The following is a 20,200-nucleotide window of genomic DNA, read 5'->3' as shown; positions in this document are numbered from 1 at the left end:
GATCAGCTCTAGGCATGACGAAGCGGATATCGTCCTCTTTTGGAAGGCCAAACAAAGTAGTTTCGCTTTCACAACAAAACACACAGCGTTCTTTCTTTGCGTGAACATTTGGGCGGTGTTATGCAAATCTTCCCACACAGTCATGTGGGGGCATTTTTAAACGAGGGCGTAACTTTTCTTAACTTTTATAAAGAATATCTCTTTGGGTTTGAGACTTTAGTCTTTGCAACTTTAGGGATCTTATCTATGCACGAACAGCTTGTAACACTCCAAAGAGAAAGGAAAATTTTAAATTGCATCATATGACCCTTTTAATTCTAACTAGACAAGTTGCTGTAAAATGCTATATACTGCTTTTTAATTTATATTAATCATTATGTATGGATGAGGAGAGACTGATTGTGGAAGTTTAGAGTATTAAATATTATCAAATATTAAATGTCAAATGCCTTACGTTCCCCAAGGAAAACTGTGTGTGTGTGTGTGTGTGTGTGAGCAAACAGAGAGAACTGTTCTGATTGGCTGTTTTGTGTCTCACATCAGACCCTATTTTTGTGTTTGATGTCAACATACAAATTATTTTTTATGTCACACCTTAGTACAGATTGTGTCCTATAGAACAAAATTGCTAGTGTTTTGATTTCAAGAAAGCTTCACTAACATTACAAGTGGACAAAAAAATGCTACAGAAGTGTAGAATATGGCCTTTAAAAAGTTGTCGTCTCTCTCATTCTCTCAGTCTCGTTTTTTCTCTCTCAACACACAGACACTGGTAGGGGTCTCTCTCAACCTGACACTTTGGTTCAGCAGCTGGAGTCTGACAGCACACTCTATAAATCACACAGCTCTGACAGCACACCTCACACACTCTCCTATTCTCTTTTCCTCCTCGCTCTCACTCGCACTCTGCCTGCTAGGCTCACATATCGTTGTGACAACAAAGTGTTGACGTTGACTGGCTGTAGATAACACACACTAGCCGTCTCTCTCTCTCTCTCTGCACACCGCATAATGCGTTTTCTCTCTCTGTCTTAATTTAGGACTGCTTTGGAGTCAAAACCTCCTCCCTGAGGGGAAGCAGGGAGGGTTTTAGTGAGGCTATGACATGGAAAGAGAGTGTGTGTACTTTGAGTGCATCTCTGAGTGGCAGAACACAGCTAGCGTAGCGTAGCCTAGTGTTAGCCTAGCGCAGTGCTATCGCCCATGACACGGCTCTACTGAGGCCACCGAGCTCATCTAACATTCGAACCTCCACACTCCACAGATCTCACGAACCCACAACTGTGTATGCATGTCCATACGGGCTTGTGCATGCATGCGTGTGTTGTTTTTGTATGTAGTCTGTCTTTATGTCTGCGTATTGTTGTTTGATGCCTGCAGAATGTGTGAAATTTTATATTAGAAACTGCTTACAACAAAAGGACAGCATTTACTGTGGATCAAAATACCATAGTAGACGTAATTAAACTGAGGAAGCTTAGTCTTAAAGGGGTCATATGATGCGATTTCATGTTTTCCTTTCTCTTTGGAGTGTTACAAGCTGATTGTGCATAGATAAGATCCCTGAAGTGCTTGCGGTGTTTGGCCAATCACAATGCACTGGGTCAGTTGGCCAATCAGAGCAGACTGCGCTTGTCGGAAGGAGGGACTTTGTAGAAAACGAAGCGTTTGAGAGAGGCGGGGCATAGAGGACCTACAATAATGTACAGTATTTGAAAAATAATGTGTTTTTTGAACATTAAAGCATGTCAACATATTCTGTTACACCAAATACACAAAATAATGATCTTTAAAAAAGCATCATATGACCCCTTTAACCATTGTTAACATGAAGTGCCATTTTCAACTAATTTTACTTACAACAGTTTATCCATCATGAATGAAATCGTAAAAAATTTATGTCTCTTATGCTGCATTTAATTGATTAAAAAGCCGTAGAAACAGTAATATTGTGAAACATAACGATTTAAAATAACTGTTTTCTAGTTGAATATATTTTGAAATGTCATTTGTTCCTGTGATGAAAAAGCTGAATTTTCAGCAGTCATTACTCCAGTCTTCAGTGTCACATGATCCTTCAGAAATCATTCTAATATGCTGCTAATTTGGTGCTCTATTATTATCATCAATGCTGCAACAGTTGTTTTCAGGATTACTGTAATTTTTGATCAGTTTAATGCATCATTGCTGAATAAAAGTATTAATTTCTTCAACAACGAAAAAGTAAACTTACTGACCATAAACTTTTAAATGGTAGTGTATATATATTACTACAAATTATGGTTGTAATGATATATTTTTTTACTGGTATAAGTCTGTATGCCAGTCATGTGCCGCTATTTGATGCCTGCAGATTGTGTCAAATGTTATATTAAAGACAGCCGACACCGTATGCTGACTTTTAGAGCCAGCTCTACTCTGTTGCTGAAGATTACATCATCGAATTGCTTATGTACATCATCGCTGTATAATTAATCCCCTGTACATTTAGTATTTATTTGGCAACCTGGTGCTTGACAGAGACGTACCGATGTCGGATATACAGTATGTATGAGTGTAAACAGTGTGATGGTGGGATGTGTGTGTGTGTGTGTGTGTGTGATGAATGTGAGGAGGCCGCCCTGGAGCACAGAGGTCAGAGGAGGTCAGTCAGAGTGGAATCACTCCCTCCGCTCTTTTCAGAGAGAATAAAACGACCATACAGAATTTGACTGATATCACCTGGATTTTTCTCTCCAAGTTGCTAAAGGCATAAAGAAAGTTTATGAATATAAGTGTGAACAGGTGTGTTTTTGCCACTATTATTGTGTGCACACTTAGGTGCACATATATCTTGTATCGGTTATTTGCATATGGTGGCATATAATACAAACATGGTTTGTATAATAAAATTAATCGCTGTTTTTTTTAAAAAATAATATTAGTTTTACATATTGTAAATATCTCTTTATTTATCTTTTTTATTTATTTATTTATTTTTGGTTTGTGTTCATCAAGTAAAGAAAATAAAAGAATAATAAAATGTATTATTTTTAGTATTTTTTCTAAATTTAGTATTTATTCGTAATAGTACACCTTGGCTTAGTGGGAGCTAATTTCTAGGTCATCTATCATAAGCATATTTATGTTTACATTTTATTCAGATTCACACATACTCCTCCAGTCCTGGTCAGGCCAGAAAGGGGAGAGCATTTGGACAGTGACGTGGGTGTAGTTCACTTCAGTATAGCAGGACGTAGTTGCAGGGAAGGTGCTAAATTCAGGGACAGGCACTATCTGGGTGGAGAATGGTGTGAATAGGTGGGAAGAGGGGAGGGATGAGGGAATCCAGGGGCAGGGCAGGGGGGCATTTATTTGTAGCACACTCCCAAGTGAGTTTCCTGTCTCTGGGAGGTGAGAGCTGGGAGCATGTGAAGCTTTAAGACAGCCCATCTGCTAGTCTCCGGCCATTGGAAGACTGTCAAGCGGGTCTAAAAATAAGCTACTCTAAAGTGCACCAGGCGGCAAAGGTGATTTTTCATTTTGTTTTAAAAACGGAGCAGAGAGGGACAGACTAGCGTCCTAAGAGCAAAGCCCTCACCTCTCTCTCTTTCTCTATACTCATTCACGCTCTCTTTTTGACAACTTTACTCTCTCTCTCTTTCTGTCTTTCTCATTCATGATCCCTCTCTCTTTCTTTCTAAACTCCCTTCTCTTCTCTTTTTCTATCAGCTTCAGTATTTTCTCTCCCTGTCTGTGTTTAGCCATACAGACCTCAGACAGACTCGGCAGAGAGCACTTTATAAACCCGATAGCACAGAGACACACACTGTCTGTTCAATTGTGTGTGTGTGAGTGAGCATCTAGATACAGCAATACAGTGTGTTAGTGCAGAGTGGCTCTTTCTCCTCTTCTTCAGTCTCTCTATTATAATATATTGATATATTATTTATTAGAGATAGAGAAAATACGTAGACGTCAGTAATTCCAAAGAATCCTGTTACGAAAAACAGTTTACTGACAGAACGGCCACCCTCTCCAGCAACACTCTTTTCTCTCTCTCACTCTGTTCGCTCTTGCAGAACGAGCCAACACATTAGAGTTTCACTGACACTGCACCGTCCCCAGGGGGCACCACGGAGCCGGGAGCCAGGGGCCCTGCGGCACACACACGCTCGCACACACGAACAGCCCTGATTGAAAGTGACATGACAGCCGCTCGGTCCGGCTGTATGTGCATGCTCTGTGTGTGAAAAGAGGCTGTGTAGGGAAACGTAGATTTGATTTTCCTTTATCTTTATCTCCCCACCGCTTCCCCCTTCTCTCTCCCCCCTCCTCCTCCTCCCCCCCGGTGAGTGCAGCAGTCTCGCAGTCACTGCATCAGTAATGTGACTGGGCCATATTTCCCAGGAGTGCACAGCTCCGCAGGATTTAGCCTCTCTTTTATAACCAGTTTAGGAAAACAATGACAGCGTAGATATTGACTGAGCTCGCAGGGGCTGTTCTGCCCACCGCATTGCATCCCCCCCGCTCCGTCGCCAAGCCAAGGGAGGGAAGGGTAAGGAGGCTGTTCCCCACATTACGCCGTGCCCTCCTCGCGTTGCAGCGATCAGGTGTACGAATAAAACTACAATGAGTGCCTAAAACTGCACTTGAAATTGAGAGGAAGTTGTCGCATTTCTGTTGCAACAACGGCGCATGAACCGTGAGCTCTTCAAGTTCTCGTGCAACTGATTCGACGAATGCGTCCATGCGCGTCTTGTGCTGTGTTCAGTCGCAGCTCATCCATTGACTGTTTAAACAGCCTTCCTCTGTGTTCTCCACCTCTCTCGCTCGAACTTCCCCCCTTCAAGAATATATCAATTACAGCTGCATTGCACTGATGTCATATTGCGAGTCATTATCAGATTCAGAGACACACACCATTCTGGCGATCGATCGCCTGCGGCTTAATCAATAGCGCTGCCCCCGACGACGCGCTCGGATGAAGAGAACAAACTGCGACCGGCCTGAAAATGTGTTTGTTCCAACACACTGATTAACTAATTTAAACAAGTGTTGCTGGTTTGATCGCCCACACATCAGCTGCCATGTTTCAAGAGAGATATCGGAGCGATGGAAATAGATGTGTTGGGGTGTGTGTGTGTGTGTGTGTGCGCGGTGGGCAGCTGAAGTGCGACAGTGTGTTGCATTTATAAGGGTGTGTGTGATTAGACCAAGCAGATGTATGATGCCACAGTGAAAATGTGTTTGTTCCAACACACTGATTAACTAATTTAAACAAGTGTTGCTGGTTTGATCGCCCACACATCAGCTGCCATGTTTCAAGAGAGATATCGGAGCGATGGAAATAGATGTGTTGGGGTGTGTGTGTGTGTGTGTGTGTGCGCGGTGGGCAGCTGAAGTGCGACAGTGTGTTGCATTTATAAGGGTGTGTGTGATTAGACCAAGCAGATGTATGATGCCACAGTGGCTCGTATATGCCAGAGATCATGAAATAAGCCGACGGTGGATGTTGATTGTGGCTAGTGACCGTGTGTGTGTGTTTATGTGAGGTATGTACGTAGGCATGTGTGCGCTGGGGAGTCTGAGCGCATGTCTTTTGTTTTAGTGAAGGATCTATGTGTGTGTATGAAGGAGGTTGTGTACTGTATGTTAGGTCGGGCTCCCCGCACCCCTCCAGTCCTACTGTGCAGTTTCCATCAGGCCACTGCAGTGCTGGTGTAACCCTAGACCCCAGGGAACAACACTGCCTCTCTGTCCCTCCACCTCCAAATCAATACAGCTCCACACAGCCCTGACAACCTGGGGGAGACCATACACACACACACACACACACACACACTTACACTCCCTCTTTCTCTGTCACAAATGCGGACACTCCAATTCAGACTTGCTCTTATTTACGCATTATTTGAATGCAAATCCAAGAATGCAACAGTATTTTAAACAAATTCACTTTGGTCAACATTTCGAATATAGACACAATACACACACACACAAACTTATTGCAGGTTATATAAACTGTTGTGTACTATTCAATATGTAATTTTATAATCTTATTTTATAAAAAAAAAGAATTTATATAACTTTATAAGACTATAACTTTTGATACAAAAGTAAGTTTTAATTAATAAAATAAAATTTCAAATTGTGTGTGTGTGTATATTTAAATAATGTTTTTGTTTATATTTTAGTAAATATTTTAAGTTGAAAAATGAATATAAATGTATATTATCTATGGAAATATTTATAAATTATACAAATAAATATACACATAAATACACAAAGTATAGTGTAGACAGGAAAGTACGGGTGAGCGAGTGAGAATGGTTTCAGGACATTGTATTATTGTGTGTTTTAACTAGAATGCAGTATTAACCAATCAGAAACCAGAAACGAAACGGTCTGTTTAACAACATGTAGTAATTTATTCTTAATTTAAGACATCAAAAACAAGTCACGAAGGCTTGATCAATGCCAGTACTGAATGAATTGAGATTAAATGACATGAGATTATTATTACTATTATTAGTGTTTTTATTGTTTTTGTTGTCATGATCATCAGCGTAAATGAAAAGATAGGCGACCCAGATGTTAATTTGGTTTCACATTGAGTCGTAGTATCAGGTATATAATGACAATGGCTGAGTTGCATTTGGCTCTGCAGCAGGTGAAGATTGAGTTTGGAGGGGGATTGGCTTTGTGGGGAATAACTGATAATTGATTGAGCAGCAGCATATTCTTGGGGACTCGGCTAAGGCAGGTTTGGGTAAATTGGGTCGTTAGTTGCTCTTGACATGTGCACATGTGACAGTGCAGGCAGGTATGCCGTATTGACTCATTGCTCATCGTCATGTGAGTCCCAGGATTATTTTCAGTTACGTTTCACCATGCCGTTGCTTTTTCCCGTTCCGTCTTGTTGTAATTCCGATATGTGAAACAGGTGCTTGATGATGAGGACAAATGATTTGCAATATGTTTGGGTTTTGTCCGATGTGCACCTCCGTCTCGTTCTCCTCTCCAGCGGCGCTCAGAGCGAGACATAGACAAGGCTGGCCTCTGCTGGAAGGGGGGCGGCAACGCAGGCAAGAGAATGCAAAAGGAGAAGTGCTTTGCTCTCATAATGGGGTCAGTGGCTCCCAGAGAGATGCGTCTCCTCGCTCAAGAGCCCTCCTTGTGCGCGTCTCCTCTCTGTTCCATGCAGGAGGGGCGGGAAAAGAGAGAGAGAGAGGCCGGGATGGAAAGAGGAGGAGGACGCGAGATGCGCATCCCCTGACAGGCTGCCATTGATTCGGTCTGGAGTTTTAAGACCCAGTGATTTGGCCTTCCTCGGATGGAACTGCCCATCCCCTTTGCCAGAAATCATTTGCAAAATATGTGCACTAAGATAAGAGGACGAAGAATAAAAATAAGTATTTATCAACGAAAAACCATGTTTAATCCTTAGATTTGTCTCCCCCTTTCCGTTTTTTTTTTCTTTTTTTTATATCGGGGCATAAAAACAGCCTATCTCTCTTGGAGAGATTAATCTGGGAAAGGAGCTTTGAGAGGGAAAGTGGGATGATTGCCGGCTCTTCTCTGGGAATTGGGTTTATGGTCCAGGGAAAAGCATGCGGAAAAGCATGCGGAAAAGCATGTGGAAAAGCATGCGGAAAAGCAGGGCTGCCGAGAGCTGGCAACACAATAACCATTTAGCCTGTGCATATCTGCTCCTGTTTAACCCCTCACTCAACGACTGATTGATCTGTGTATGTGATCCTGGTTTTAAGACATTTTTTAGGCCATTATGGCTTCCTCTGTGCACAGTGGTGCGTACAATGTATGATGATTTTTTAAATTGTAAATAAAACAAAGATTTCACTCTTAAAAATAAAAGTTCTTTACTGGCATTGAGGGTTCCACTATAAGGTTCTTTAGATCATCAAAATATTAAACTAAGAAATTATTATTTTATGAATTGTTCATTGAAAGGTTCTTTGGGGAACCAAAAATGGTTCTTCTACGGCACTGATGAGAAAACCCCACTTTGTAACCTTTATATTAAAGTGTTTTGCAGTACGTTTTACAAGAAAATACTATTTCAGTCATTCTACATCAAAATTTCATGTTCAATTCAATGTGTTACTTGCCATTTCTTTGTCATCAATTGTAAAATTCACTAGCAACTTCTGAGTGAAAATTGTTTCAACAATTTCCAGTTTTTTAAAGTGTACATTCTTAAAAATAGGAATTGGAATCTATGGTTCTATGAGGAACCTTTAACATCCATGGAACCTTTACATTGGACAAAAGGGTTGGGGGAAAAAAAGGGTCTTTGGATTATTAAAATGTTCTTTATACTAAAAAAATGTTATTTTAAGAACTGTTCACTGAAAGGTTCTTTTAACACCCTTTTTGAAACCTTTGTTTTTTTTAAGAGTGTAATTTGACAAAACTCTTTTCTCTCCTACTTTTCTTCTACACTTCAATACGGAGAGATTTGATATTTTATTATAAATGTATGTTCTGTTCTCAGGAGTCCATAGAACGAGAGCCTCGTAAGGCATTGTGCTGATTTTAAAGATTCATAAACATGTATCCAATACTCCAGTATAAACAAATGAGTGTTTTTGCATTAGAAACGGAGAACTCTAAATCAAGCGGAGGACGAATGTTATGTTTCTCTGCCCGGTGCGGAAGTGTGGCGCGTGTGCGCGTGGGTGGATGAATGGGATCGCAAATGCACATGTGCCCAAAATTTAATGGGAGGGTGTGGAGAAGAAAGAAAATGGGAAGAAAGGAAGGTGTTCGCTCGTGGCTGCAGAGCTCGAACTCCTCTGTCAAAGTGGGGCTGCTAGCCTTGAGATGGACGGACAGGCCTGGTGGGTAAATGGAAAGAGAGATGGATAGAGGGAGAGAGCGAAGGAGACGGGTGGAGGTGTGGGCACGTAGCTTATTATTTCTCTCCTCATGTGTTCTCTTCTGTTCCCCTGCAGAACCACACACTGAGCCAGCACGCACAGTGAGACCGGGCCCCGCAGGACTCCCGGTTCAGCCTAGAACCCCGACCCAGGCCCGGTGGGGGAGGAACATTTCAACATCACAGCCAATCAAAGTGTCATTTGCTACTCACATGTAAAACTCTAACGATTCCGCCACCAGGCGCAGCTATTACGAACGGTGGGGAATGAATATTAATGGGATATGCTATTAAAAAAGAAAAGGAGAGGAAAAAAAGAAGATGGAGAGAAAAAGGTATTTTACGTGCAGTATTTTTTATCGTCCCTTCTTCCTGGTTATGTGTTCCTTATTTTCTCCCCGTTTTCTTTTAGTTTTTCCTTGATTTTTTTGGGGACAAAAGATGGGGGGGGAAAAAACCGGAAGGAAAAGACACCCTCTGCCTGATTTTAATCTCTAGAAATACATATCTTGTCCTCTGTTTCTTCATGTATCAAACTTCATACGTGCCAATTTTGTTCTTTTCAATGCATATATTCTCAGACCTTTTTTATTTGTTGATTGATTTGTACCATTTATTTCTTGCAGTAAATAGGTACTTGTGCTGTGCTGTGATTGCTTGCCAGTCGTAATATTTTTCCTTTCTATTATTATTGTTATATATTTTCTTTTTTCTAATTACAGTAAAAAGACAAAAAACATATAAAGAAAAAAATTAAAAACATAATGGTTTTGATTGGATTTTCCAGTACATGGGCCTTATGGATGTTGTAAAAAATGAATATCATTGATTTCAGTGCAACTGGATGATGTCTGCTTTTTAAATGTGAATTAACCAGATTGCAATAAACTAGTACAGATGAAAATAAACAAATAAATAAATCATGAATAAAGGGAATCCGTGCATCTGAAGTGAGTGTTCTTTCAAAGCGCAGAGTGGCTCTGTTCCCCTGATGCTGTGTGAGCTCCATTCTTCTTGTCATGCTTTCTATTTAACAATAAATATCTGGGAGCTACAGTAATGCTACTCATAAAACAGATCATTTGCATTAAAAAAAATAAAATGACAATGATGAAAACTCTTGGACGGGTGTGAACATGCTTAACACAGGTTTAGTTTATTTTTACATTAAAAAAATAATCAAAATATTTGCGGTGGATATTGTTATACATGTTAACGTGGTAACAACTTTTACACAAATTCAAGTCTACTATGATTCATCTGCAGGAGAGGAGAACAGTAATTCGATATTGCATCACAAACCATGATTCATGCTGCTTTCATAGTGTTTCATTCAGTGCAAGAGGATCTGAATCAAAGACTTGAGTCTTTGCCAATTTTATATGGTGATTATAACACTGCTCGCCGTCACATGAATTCAACTGTAAAATATGACAATCTGAAAATCATGGGAAAATGGCACTTGTCATTGGTATACTTCATCAAATTTATTCATCAGGTTTTAAAGGGAAAGATTTTATCTTGTATAATGTAAAAAAAAAATCATAATGCAGAACTATGATGCAAATTTCCCTGAATATTTAGCATTATGATTGCTGTAAATAAGGAAAAACCCAACACTGATCATCAGATGATTTAATGCCTGTGACTCACTGAATAAGGGCAGAAACATCTATTTAAAGTACTGTTTCTTTTACCAGTGCAGTTTCTGCTTTAATTGCATCCATGTGTTTATAACTTGAGCCGGACAGAAAGTCGGTGCTGTTCCCAGAAATCAGCCATCGGAACGCATCGATACACTATGGGCCCCGGGGGTCCTCTGAACCTGTCCGCTTGGGAAACAGGGTTCAGCACACCATCTGAGTAACTCCTAAATACTTGAAAACTAGCATGTGATTTTATGAATCATCCACAAATCCCCAATAGTACTGAAAGATGCCCTTAATAGGCTACTGGTGTTTCAGTTGTTTAAGTATTTCATTGTACTGCAGTTTATCAAATCTGTGCTGTATTATGAGCATGTGCTTTTTAAGGGTAAATGGAGATTTCCAAATGAGGCAAAGTTTGAAACTGCATTTGTATTTTGTGGTAGAATTATTTAAAATATTTGAGGATATGATTAAGTTAGCAAATCAGTTAACCAATCTATCTGTCTGTCTAGGCATTGCCAATCTTCACAGCTTCAGAGGGTTATACAGACCCCCATACAGACACCCAGCATCCCAAGGACTCTTGATATAACAAGATAGATTTTCTCTAAAACACTTTATAATTAAGAAATTTCACCAACATTACCACATTATATAATGCTTAACAGATCATTAGCTAGCAAGTTAAAAAATAAATTAATCTACAAATCTCAATGATGTACATGCAATTACAATTGACTATACAGTTTAGTTTTTTGACATACCGTTATAAATTATATATTTTTTTCTTTGTGTTGTTGATTAGCCTATATTCTATTCTATTCCATTATACTATACTATATTATTATACATCCGATAAAACAAACAGAAAAAAATATATTAATATACAGTGATATAATTTATATTACTGTCTGTCTAGGCATTGCCAATCTTCACAGCTTCAGAGGGTTATACAGACCTACATACAGACACCCAGCATCCCAAGGACTCTTGATATAACAAGATAGATTTTCTCTAAAACACTTTATAATTAAGAAATTTCACCAACATTACCACATTATATAATGCTTAACAGATCATTAGCTAGCAAGTTAAAAAATAAATTAATCTACAAATCTCAATGATGTACATGCAATTACAATTGACTATACAATTTAGTTTTTTGACATACTGTTATAAATTATATATTTTTTTCTGTTTGTTTTGTTGATTAGCCTATATTCTATTCTATTCCATTATACTATACTATATTATTATACATCCGATAAAACAAACAGAAAAAAATATATTAATATACAGTGATATAATTTATATTATTATTTTGTATTATATTGTGACTGAGCGTTTCAGTACCTCATAATCAAACAGATTAACATAAACATGAGATGATATGATTATCTTATCTGTTTCTTATCAACAGGTAGTACAGTAGTCGTGTGTACTCAATTTCGCCTCAAGATGCTTGTTTCTCTTATCAGCGTCTCAAAGTCTTATGATAGACTCGCATGAGCTGTTAGGGACCATCAATAAAATACCGCGCAGTTTTGTACGATTGTAACATTTAATGGGCAACACCTGTATAACCACATACACACAAAAAAAATCGTTAGTAAACATTTAAAATATAATATCATTTGGTTAATTCTATTAATCCTCCCAGAGTAACAGCCAGTGATTGCAACGATTGTTTCGCGTCACGACGCAAACATTTTACGACTGTCCCTAAGAACACTCCACACCACAGAGCACAAGAAAAGTTTTGCAAATATTCACTTTCTTCGGGCTATCGGACAGTTTAAAGACCTGGATCGGATGCCCTGTGGGGAGCAATATTTATCAGTCATTTAGCTCATGAGATGAAACAAGGTAAGCAATACTTATTATAATATCTCCGTTTATTCTAGCGAAGTATCAGACAGGCAGTTCGTGCGTATTTTAGTTCCGGGTGTGTTTCACTGAAGTAGGAACCTCAGTGGATTTACCAGGAAAGGTGTGTCATTCAGCGCTAAACCTAAACCCTTGTGTATTAGTTACTAAATGCACGATACAGCGTCATTGTTAATGCATTTTCTCTGAAAACTGGCCATCATAAGGGAGCATGGCTGCGGCGCTACTGTCAGAGACGGAGATCAGGCATCGGTCTATGGCAGAGGAGGATCCGAACGGGAATGAACATGGGGCGTCTGCGCGCAGCACCGCGCCTCGCTGGGGCCCGCAGCACGCCGGGGCCCGACAGCTCGCCAAGCTTTACTCTCCCGGTAAGACAAGCACATCGGGTGTCATTAAACACATCTGTGTTTATATGCATCGTTTTTCTACTGTTTCACGTTGCAGCATCATCAGGCCACATTAAGGCCAGGAAAGCACGCGCGCACACAAAAGTTACGTGCAGCTTTGTGCATAGAGGTCCGTTTGATCAATAATATGTGACAGCAACGCATGAATGACATCAACATAATATAATGAATGTTGGTGCTTGTATAACATCCTCCTGTAATATAAGACTTCTTAGTTATGGGTTGGCTGTATTGTGTATTTGCTACTTTGTAAAACTTGTAACACTGTGCGTTTAAACCCTTAGAAGTAAATGACACTAGAAATTGTACCTGTCAGCACCAAGTGTTGAGAACAAGAGAATCGTTTGCAAACTATGTTTGCAACTCTTAAGTGACTGTTCACTGTTTTCTCATGACCCTCACATTTATCAATACCTTTTTGACTTTTTTTCCTTATTGGAACACAAAATAAATTTTGGGCAGTCTGTCACCATTCAGTGCATCTTTTTATTTATTTATTTTTTTACATTAAATGAAAGTGAATTGTGACATTCTGCCTTGAGTAAATGATGACATATTTGTTTTAGGTGAACTGTTTATGATTTGCTGTACAACAGCTGTTACATTTTTATAGACTTGGAGACCTTTATGATTCATATTTGGTGCATATGAATAATAGCTTTTTAAGTGTTTTTTTATATAAATGTGTATGCATATTCACATTGGAAATATTAGGGATGTTTTATGTTACTTTTTATATTTTATATATTTTTAATGTCAGGGATATATGGAGAAGTCATGGTCATTTATTGACATTTAATATTTCATAATATTTTATTTTTACACAGATAAGTGTAATTATTTAGATCTTTTAATTTGAAGGATTGGTACCTGCTATGCAGAGGAAATATTCGTCAGAAAATCTATAAAATTCTTGTGGTATAATTTTTCAATAAGGTTCCATCCGCTCTTCGTTAATAGCATTAACTAACAATGAGCAATACATTTGTTACAGTATTTATTAATCTTTGTTAACATTAGTTAATCAAAATAAAGCCATTCGTTGTTCGTTCATGATAGGTTAGGTCTAAATAAATATTAAGAGATACAACTTTTGATTTTAATCATCTACAGTATTGGTAAATGTTAAAAGTTACTTTAACTGCGATGCTTTAGTAGCCTATTTTTCTTCATTAGTTCGTTAACTAATGCAGTTAACGAATAGAATCTTATTAAAAGTGTTGCCATGATCTTAAAAATCAAGCATGCAATAATCTACAATGACAGCAGAAGTCTATTGTGATGTTCCCAGTTATTAGGCATCTTCGACAAGCTGTGCTTCCACTGATATTTTTTATTTGACCTGTGTCTGCTGTGGGGAGTCTTACACGGAACACCAAATAAACAAATTAATGCATGTTTCAGATTTGACTTCATTCCACTTTTAGCTTAATGGAAAACAGCTCCATCTCTGCACATCATGAGCCGGAGATCAGCAGCGTTAGGAAAAGCCTTTAACCCCCAACCCCACCATGCCATCCTTCTACCCCCCGACTAAAACAAGATTTAGCATTGAAAGTCCCCCTCCACTGTCCTCTAGCTGCAGAAGCAGTCTCATTGTGTCATGGGACGCTTGTAGTGTGCAGCTGCAATTAAAACTACATCGATTTAACTCAAAATGCTATTAAGAATGATAATGACCACTCCATTTTCTTTGCCAATGCACCCAGCGCATTAAGCATATGCTACCACCGGCATGTCCAGCATGTAAATTACTTGGCCATGTTGAGAACGTTTGAGAGAAGTTTTGCGAGGTTAATAAGATAATGTTGTGATGCTTCTCTCTGTGAATGGTGGGGTTGGGTGGGATTGTGGATGGGATTTTTGGATGAGCTCAGTCGTGTTTAGTATCCACCAGCTGTGAAGTGCTTGTCGGAGAGGCTTATCTGTGGGATTCTCAAGGAAAGTACGCTGGGATTGTTGTTTTGCTTGTGCTGTGGTTTGCATGCTGTTTGCAGTTGTAATTACCACACTTTTAAAGTTTATCGTCCATGACATACAGGATTGTGGTTGGGGGAAAAATCATATTTCATAGTATTGCAATATTTTACCTCAAAATATCAACCAATATTCTCATAAATATTCTATTTTTTAGATATACACTACCTTTCAAAAGTTTGGGGTTGTTTAGGGTCACCAAGGTTGCATTTATTTGATCACAAATCCAGTAGAAACAGTAATATTGTGAAATATTATTTCAATTAAAAAAAACTGATTTCTATTTTAATATTTAAAAATTTAATTTATTCCTGTGGTGGTAGAGCTGAGTTTTCAGTAGTCATTACTCCAGTCTTCAGTGTCTCGTAGTCCTGCAAAAAACACTCTAATATGCTGATTTGGTGCTCATTTGGAATCATGTCTTATTATAGTCGTGTTTAGTATCCACCAGCTGTGAAGTGCTTGTCGGAGAGGCTTATCTGTGGGATTCTCAAGGAAAGTACGCTGGGATTGTTGTTTTGCTTGTGCTGTGGTTTGCATGCTGTTTGCAGTTGTAATTACCACACTTTTAAAGTTTATCGTCCATGACATACAGGATTGTGGTTGGGGGAAAAATCATATTTCATAGTATTGCAATATTTTACCTCAAAATATCAACCAATATTCTCATAAATATTCTATTTTTTAGATATACACTACCTTTCAAAAGTTTGGGGTTGTTTAGGGTCACCAAGGTTGCATTTATTTGATCACAAATCCATTAGAAACAGTAATATTGTGAAATATTATTTCAATAAAAAAAAACTGATTTCTATTTTAATATTTAAAATTTTAATTTATTCCTGTGGTGGTAGAGCTGAGTTTTCAGTAGTCATTACTCCAGGCTTCAGTATCTCGTAGTCCTGCAAAAAACACTCTAATATGCTGATTTGGTGCTCATTTTGGAATCATGTCTTATTGTTATCACTGTTTTTCTTATGTCTTATTATTATCAACAATTTTCTGCATAATATTTTTGAAAAAACTGTGATACATTTTCTCTTTCAGGATTCTATGATGAATAGAAGGTTCAAAAGAACAGTGTTTATTTGAAATATATTTTTGTAACATTATAAATATCTTTACTGTCACTTTTAATCAATTTGGAATCCTTGCTGAATAAAAGTATTCATTTATTTAAAAATTACCTTCATTAAGAACTAGTTTTTAAGATGAAGAAAAGAACCCTGAATTATTTCTGATTCTGATTTAAATTGAATTAAAATGGTGTTAGCAAACAGGATATAGAACTGCATTTCGAACATGAATGTAAGGAAATAGTACAATTAAATTAGTTTGTAACAAACTGGTAAAGCAAGTTTGTTGAAACCGCTTTTGATTGCTTTGAAAAAAGTTTGAACTTTGAAGTTTGAAGGTTTGTAGGCCTTACGGAGAAGAGAAGTAGATAGATTGATTGTAAGTAAGTTGTGAGCTTGCTTACACTTGGCCAATGTAATTCCAATTCAGTGCATTTCGACAAAGACTTGGAATCTTAAATTCTTTAGGTTATTTATTTCCATACAACCAGAACCATAAGAATTAATTTTTGCAACTTTTACGCCATAGCTTGGCGCCATGTGGTTCCAAAATGGTAGTGACTCATGGCTCGCTTCTTGCAGGTATCAAACCATCAACCTTGTGGTTACCATTCCTGAATCACACCACCCCCAAATGGTCTTGTCCACCTCAAGCCCTTGTATATTTCCTTTAATTCGATCCTTTATCCACAAAAAGTGCCATAGACTTGGAATCCAATGGTTCGGTTACCTGATGGAATTCAGCTGGCATGAGCTGATGCTGAACTGTGGTCCATCTGGAGAGGCCATGGAGAGCAGAGGCTTGAGCCACAGAATATAATGTCAAGGATGCTAAAAGCAGATGCTCCGGAGGCTTGTCTGAGGCTGGTTTGTGCCTGAGATGAGGTGAGCGGGAATGGCGTTTGGAAGTGTTGAGGCTTACTGGTGAAAAGGGATTGATGAGGCTTCAGTCTGCTCAATGAAGCCTCCGGCTCATTACTGTAACCCCAGGACAGCGGAACAGCTGGACGCCTCTCCCTGCCATATGTCTGCGTGTCATGCACCACTGACTGCTCTTTGTGCTTCTTATCCCACTTTACAGATTCGCCGCAAAGTAAACAGGATTTACAGGCTACTTTCTGTTTCCCCCATTGCCTCTGCCAGCCGCCATGCTCTGGTTACCAGGGCGCTTGCCGTGTGTTCGAGAGAAAAAGAGATCAATATAGTATTACATCTCAAGATCTGGTTTCCTATGCAGTCAGCGATCTTGACTTCAATCGGTTTAGTCACTTCTTATTTGTGGCAGGCTGATGTCTTGACTACAGAAAAGCTTGAACTGTGCGGAAAGGTGAATAATACGAGCTGTAAATGGGTGGACGGCACTATAGGCACACTGACCTACAAGTGCGAATGTGATTTTAAGCTTATCAGCTGTCAAACACCGCTATATATATTTATGGTAGCAATCCTGCAGATAAGCCAACAATGTGTCAACACTGCACACCAGGAGCGTTACTCTTCTTTGTGTCTGAATCCGTTCCACCATAACAGTCCACTCGGAGATACATTCCTGTTATATACACACCTTTATGTTTGAGAATAAATTGATTCTTCTTCCTCCTGCAGGCTTTGAAGTTAATGTGAAACTTCATGCAATTCAAAGGCACATATATCTTTTCTTTAATCTTTCTGCCTGGAAACAAGGCTGTATTTCCAAGGCACAGGGTTGATACAGTTGAACACTTTTGTTTTATTTTGATGAAGTAACCACAGGTTTTGCCGATATTTACAAGATTGGTGACATCAAATTGAAAAAAAAAAAAGTTGTTTAACTTTTTTTAAACTTATTTTTATCTTTGCTACTTTTGTAGGAGCATAATTTTCAAATTTTTGTGTTTTCTGTATTTTTTTTTCACACCACTCTATTATTGTGATATGGTCCATTTCCGATTTATCCAATGATAAACGGTGCGTAAAAACAAACACTGTGGTTGATCGTTTTATGTTGGTCAGATGGTTTCTTCCTGTCTTAAGTGGCTATTTCTGGGCCAGAATAAACTGCAGTATGTAGACCGTCTGCCAGTTGCAACAAACTCCTTAAGTTACAAACAAACTGAGTGATAATTTGTTTACAATTATAACTTGGGCTTTTCTTAACTGGAGGGGTTGAGGACAGGCCTTTTGCAAAGGCTACACAGTCTGAGCACTTGAAATCCAGCTGTTTGCTTTCCTGTCACTTTAAGTTGTGACCTCTGGCCCTAGATCAGTCTGAGGGCATCTGGTGGCCTTGGAGATGGAAATTTACTGAAGAAATTCACACTGAGTGTCTTTAGGTCGCAGCTGCTATGTCCACCTTTAACCCTGTGATCTTAGGTTCACTCCCCTATCACTCTCTCTTGATTATCTAATCACTGACTGACTCTGAATGCCGTCACTGTTTCATCTGTCTTTTAAATTCTCCTGGATGTACAGTAGGTGAAGTTGAAAGTGGCTCTAATGAGCATTTGGAAACTTTCGAAGCCATTTTTGAACTTTACACCAGCTGCCCTCAAGGTGATTTTTGGTGAACGTACAGATGTTCACACAGATGTGCTAGCAGAGTAATCACTGTTGTACTTCTTCACATCAAATAGGAACATACACCACCTCATTCTGCAGGGAAAAGTGTCAGAAACACTCAATATGTCAGCTGTATGAATGGATGTTTTACCTTTCACATTTTTTGATGGCGTCATTGCCTGCAGTTTTTACTCCAGACTGTGACTGGTTTTTTTTTTTTTTTTTATATATATTTTTTTTTTTAAGAAAATTTTTACTTTCATTCAGCAACGATGCTTCAGATTTATCAAAAGTGTCAGTAAAGACATTTATAATGTTACTAAATATTTCTTTTGCACTTTCTATTCATCAAAGAATGCTGAAAAATATTAAGCAGCGCAACTGTTTCCAAAATGCAGAGTGAGTTAGAAGTCTTTATGCGTCAGCCACAGTAAAGTATATTTTCATTGTTCTGCACCCGTTATCTGTTAATAGTAAGCTAGCAACAGAGACGCTGCGACATTTCCATGTAAGAAATAAAAGTTACAAAAGAGCCTGAGCCAAAAGGAAGTAGTTGATCTTTCGGCTTGCTGCCTTGTAGGCAAATTCTCCGGTCTGTGGCGCAGGGCCAGGGATGTGTGTTACAGCACAGAGAAGAGACCGGGCCACGGAGTAGAATAAGACACCAGACACGTCTGCTTGACACCGAGCATAACCCTGCCTACAGTCCTGCTGCACTGCACCACATACTATACAACACATCCAAACACCCCCACAATCCATCTCCCATCTCACTGATGAACACCTCCTTGTACAGTATGAGTATGTGCTTCTAATAGGTTGTAAATCTATTGGTTCGATTTTGATCACTTTTTTTAGAGTGCATTATAAAAATATACTGATTAACTGTGCAATGAAAACTGAATGAGAAGACTGCCTTGACGAATGAATGAATGAACATATACTCCATACATCATTCAGAAGTTTTTGATCAGTAATCTGTTTTTTTAAATAATACTTATTGAGCAAGTATGTTTTAATTTATCAAAAATGACAAGATTTATTTTTCAAATACATGATGTTTTTTCAGCATCAAAGAATCCTGAAAAAAAAAGCAGCAAAGTTGTTAATAATAAAAATTGTTTCTTATATACCAAATCAGCATATTACAATGATTTCTGAAGGATCATGTGACACTGAAGACTGGAGCAATGATGCTGAAAATTCAGCTTTGCCATCAAAGGAATAAATTATACTTTTAAATATATTAAACCAGAAAACAGTTGTTTTAAATTGTAATAATATTTCACAATATTACTGTTTCTAATTAACAAAAAAGCATGAATAAAAACGGTAACACTTTAAGGTGTCCATGTTACTTGTACTTACTATTGTAATGACAATAAATTATGCATAATTACATGCAAGTAACCCTAAGCCAAACCCTAACCGTATGTAGTTACATGTAGTTAATTAATATCACTCAGTACTTAAATGTATAATTACACTGTAACAAGGACCCCTTAAAATAAAATGTAACCAAAAAAATCCTACTGCTTCAAACTTTTGAACAGTAGTGTATGACAAGAGCAAAAGTTTCATTTGTATTATAAGAAGTTGTACAGGACTCTCTGTTCATTCCTATGTACCTATGCACCTTCCTGTGCAGATTTTGTTACAGAAGCCAAAATATGAAACATCTGTATTTGTATGGCTTTCTTCTATGAAACACATACTGTAAGGAGATGTTTAGCAGAATGTTCAGACTTTCTTTTTATATGGTGACTAGGGACTTCAAAAAAG

General features: G+C 38.4%; 2 protein-coding genes across 4 annotated transcripts in view; both read left to right on the top strand.

Annotated features, from left to right (window-relative positions):
- znf423 (zinc finger protein 423) overlaps positions 1 to 9,818 on the top strand; it is a 187,779-nt gene extending 177,961 nt beyond the window's left edge. For all 3 annotated transcript variants that reach the window (XM_016550571.1, XM_016550570.1, XM_016550568.1), the window contains one exon: positions 8,958 to 9,818. In XM_016550571.1, coding sequence (XP_016406057.1) covers positions 8,958 to 8,987 — 30 coding nt within the window. In that variant the 3' untranslated portion in view covers positions 8,988 to 9,818. The remainder of the gene's footprint in view (positions 1 to 8,957) is intronic.
- A 2,440-nt stretch (positions 9,819 to 12,258) lies between these two features.
- Positions 12,259 to 20,200, top strand: part of LOC107738740 (transmembrane protein 189) — a 34,835-nt gene continuing 26,893 nt past the window's right edge. The window contains exons 1-2 of the mRNA XM_016550566.1: positions 12,259 to 12,396; positions 12,624 to 12,788. Of these exons, the coding sequence (XP_016406052.1) occupies positions 12,387 to 12,396; positions 12,624 to 12,788 (175 nt within the window). The 5' untranslated portion in view covers positions 12,259 to 12,386. The remainder of the gene's footprint in view (positions 12,397 to 12,623; positions 12,789 to 20,200) is intronic.

Source organism: Sinocyclocheilus rhinocerous, unplaced genomic scaffold, assembly GCF_001515625.1.
Source record: "Sinocyclocheilus rhinocerous isolate Xijiao unplaced genomic scaffold, SAMN03320098_v1.1 scaffold1938, whole genome shotgun sequence".
Lineage (NCBI taxonomy): Eukaryota > Metazoa > Chordata > Actinopteri > Cypriniformes > Cyprinidae > Sinocyclocheilus > Sinocyclocheilus rhinocerous.
Note: the sequence above shows the minus strand (reverse complement) of the source record. Positions and strands in the feature narration are given on the sequence as shown.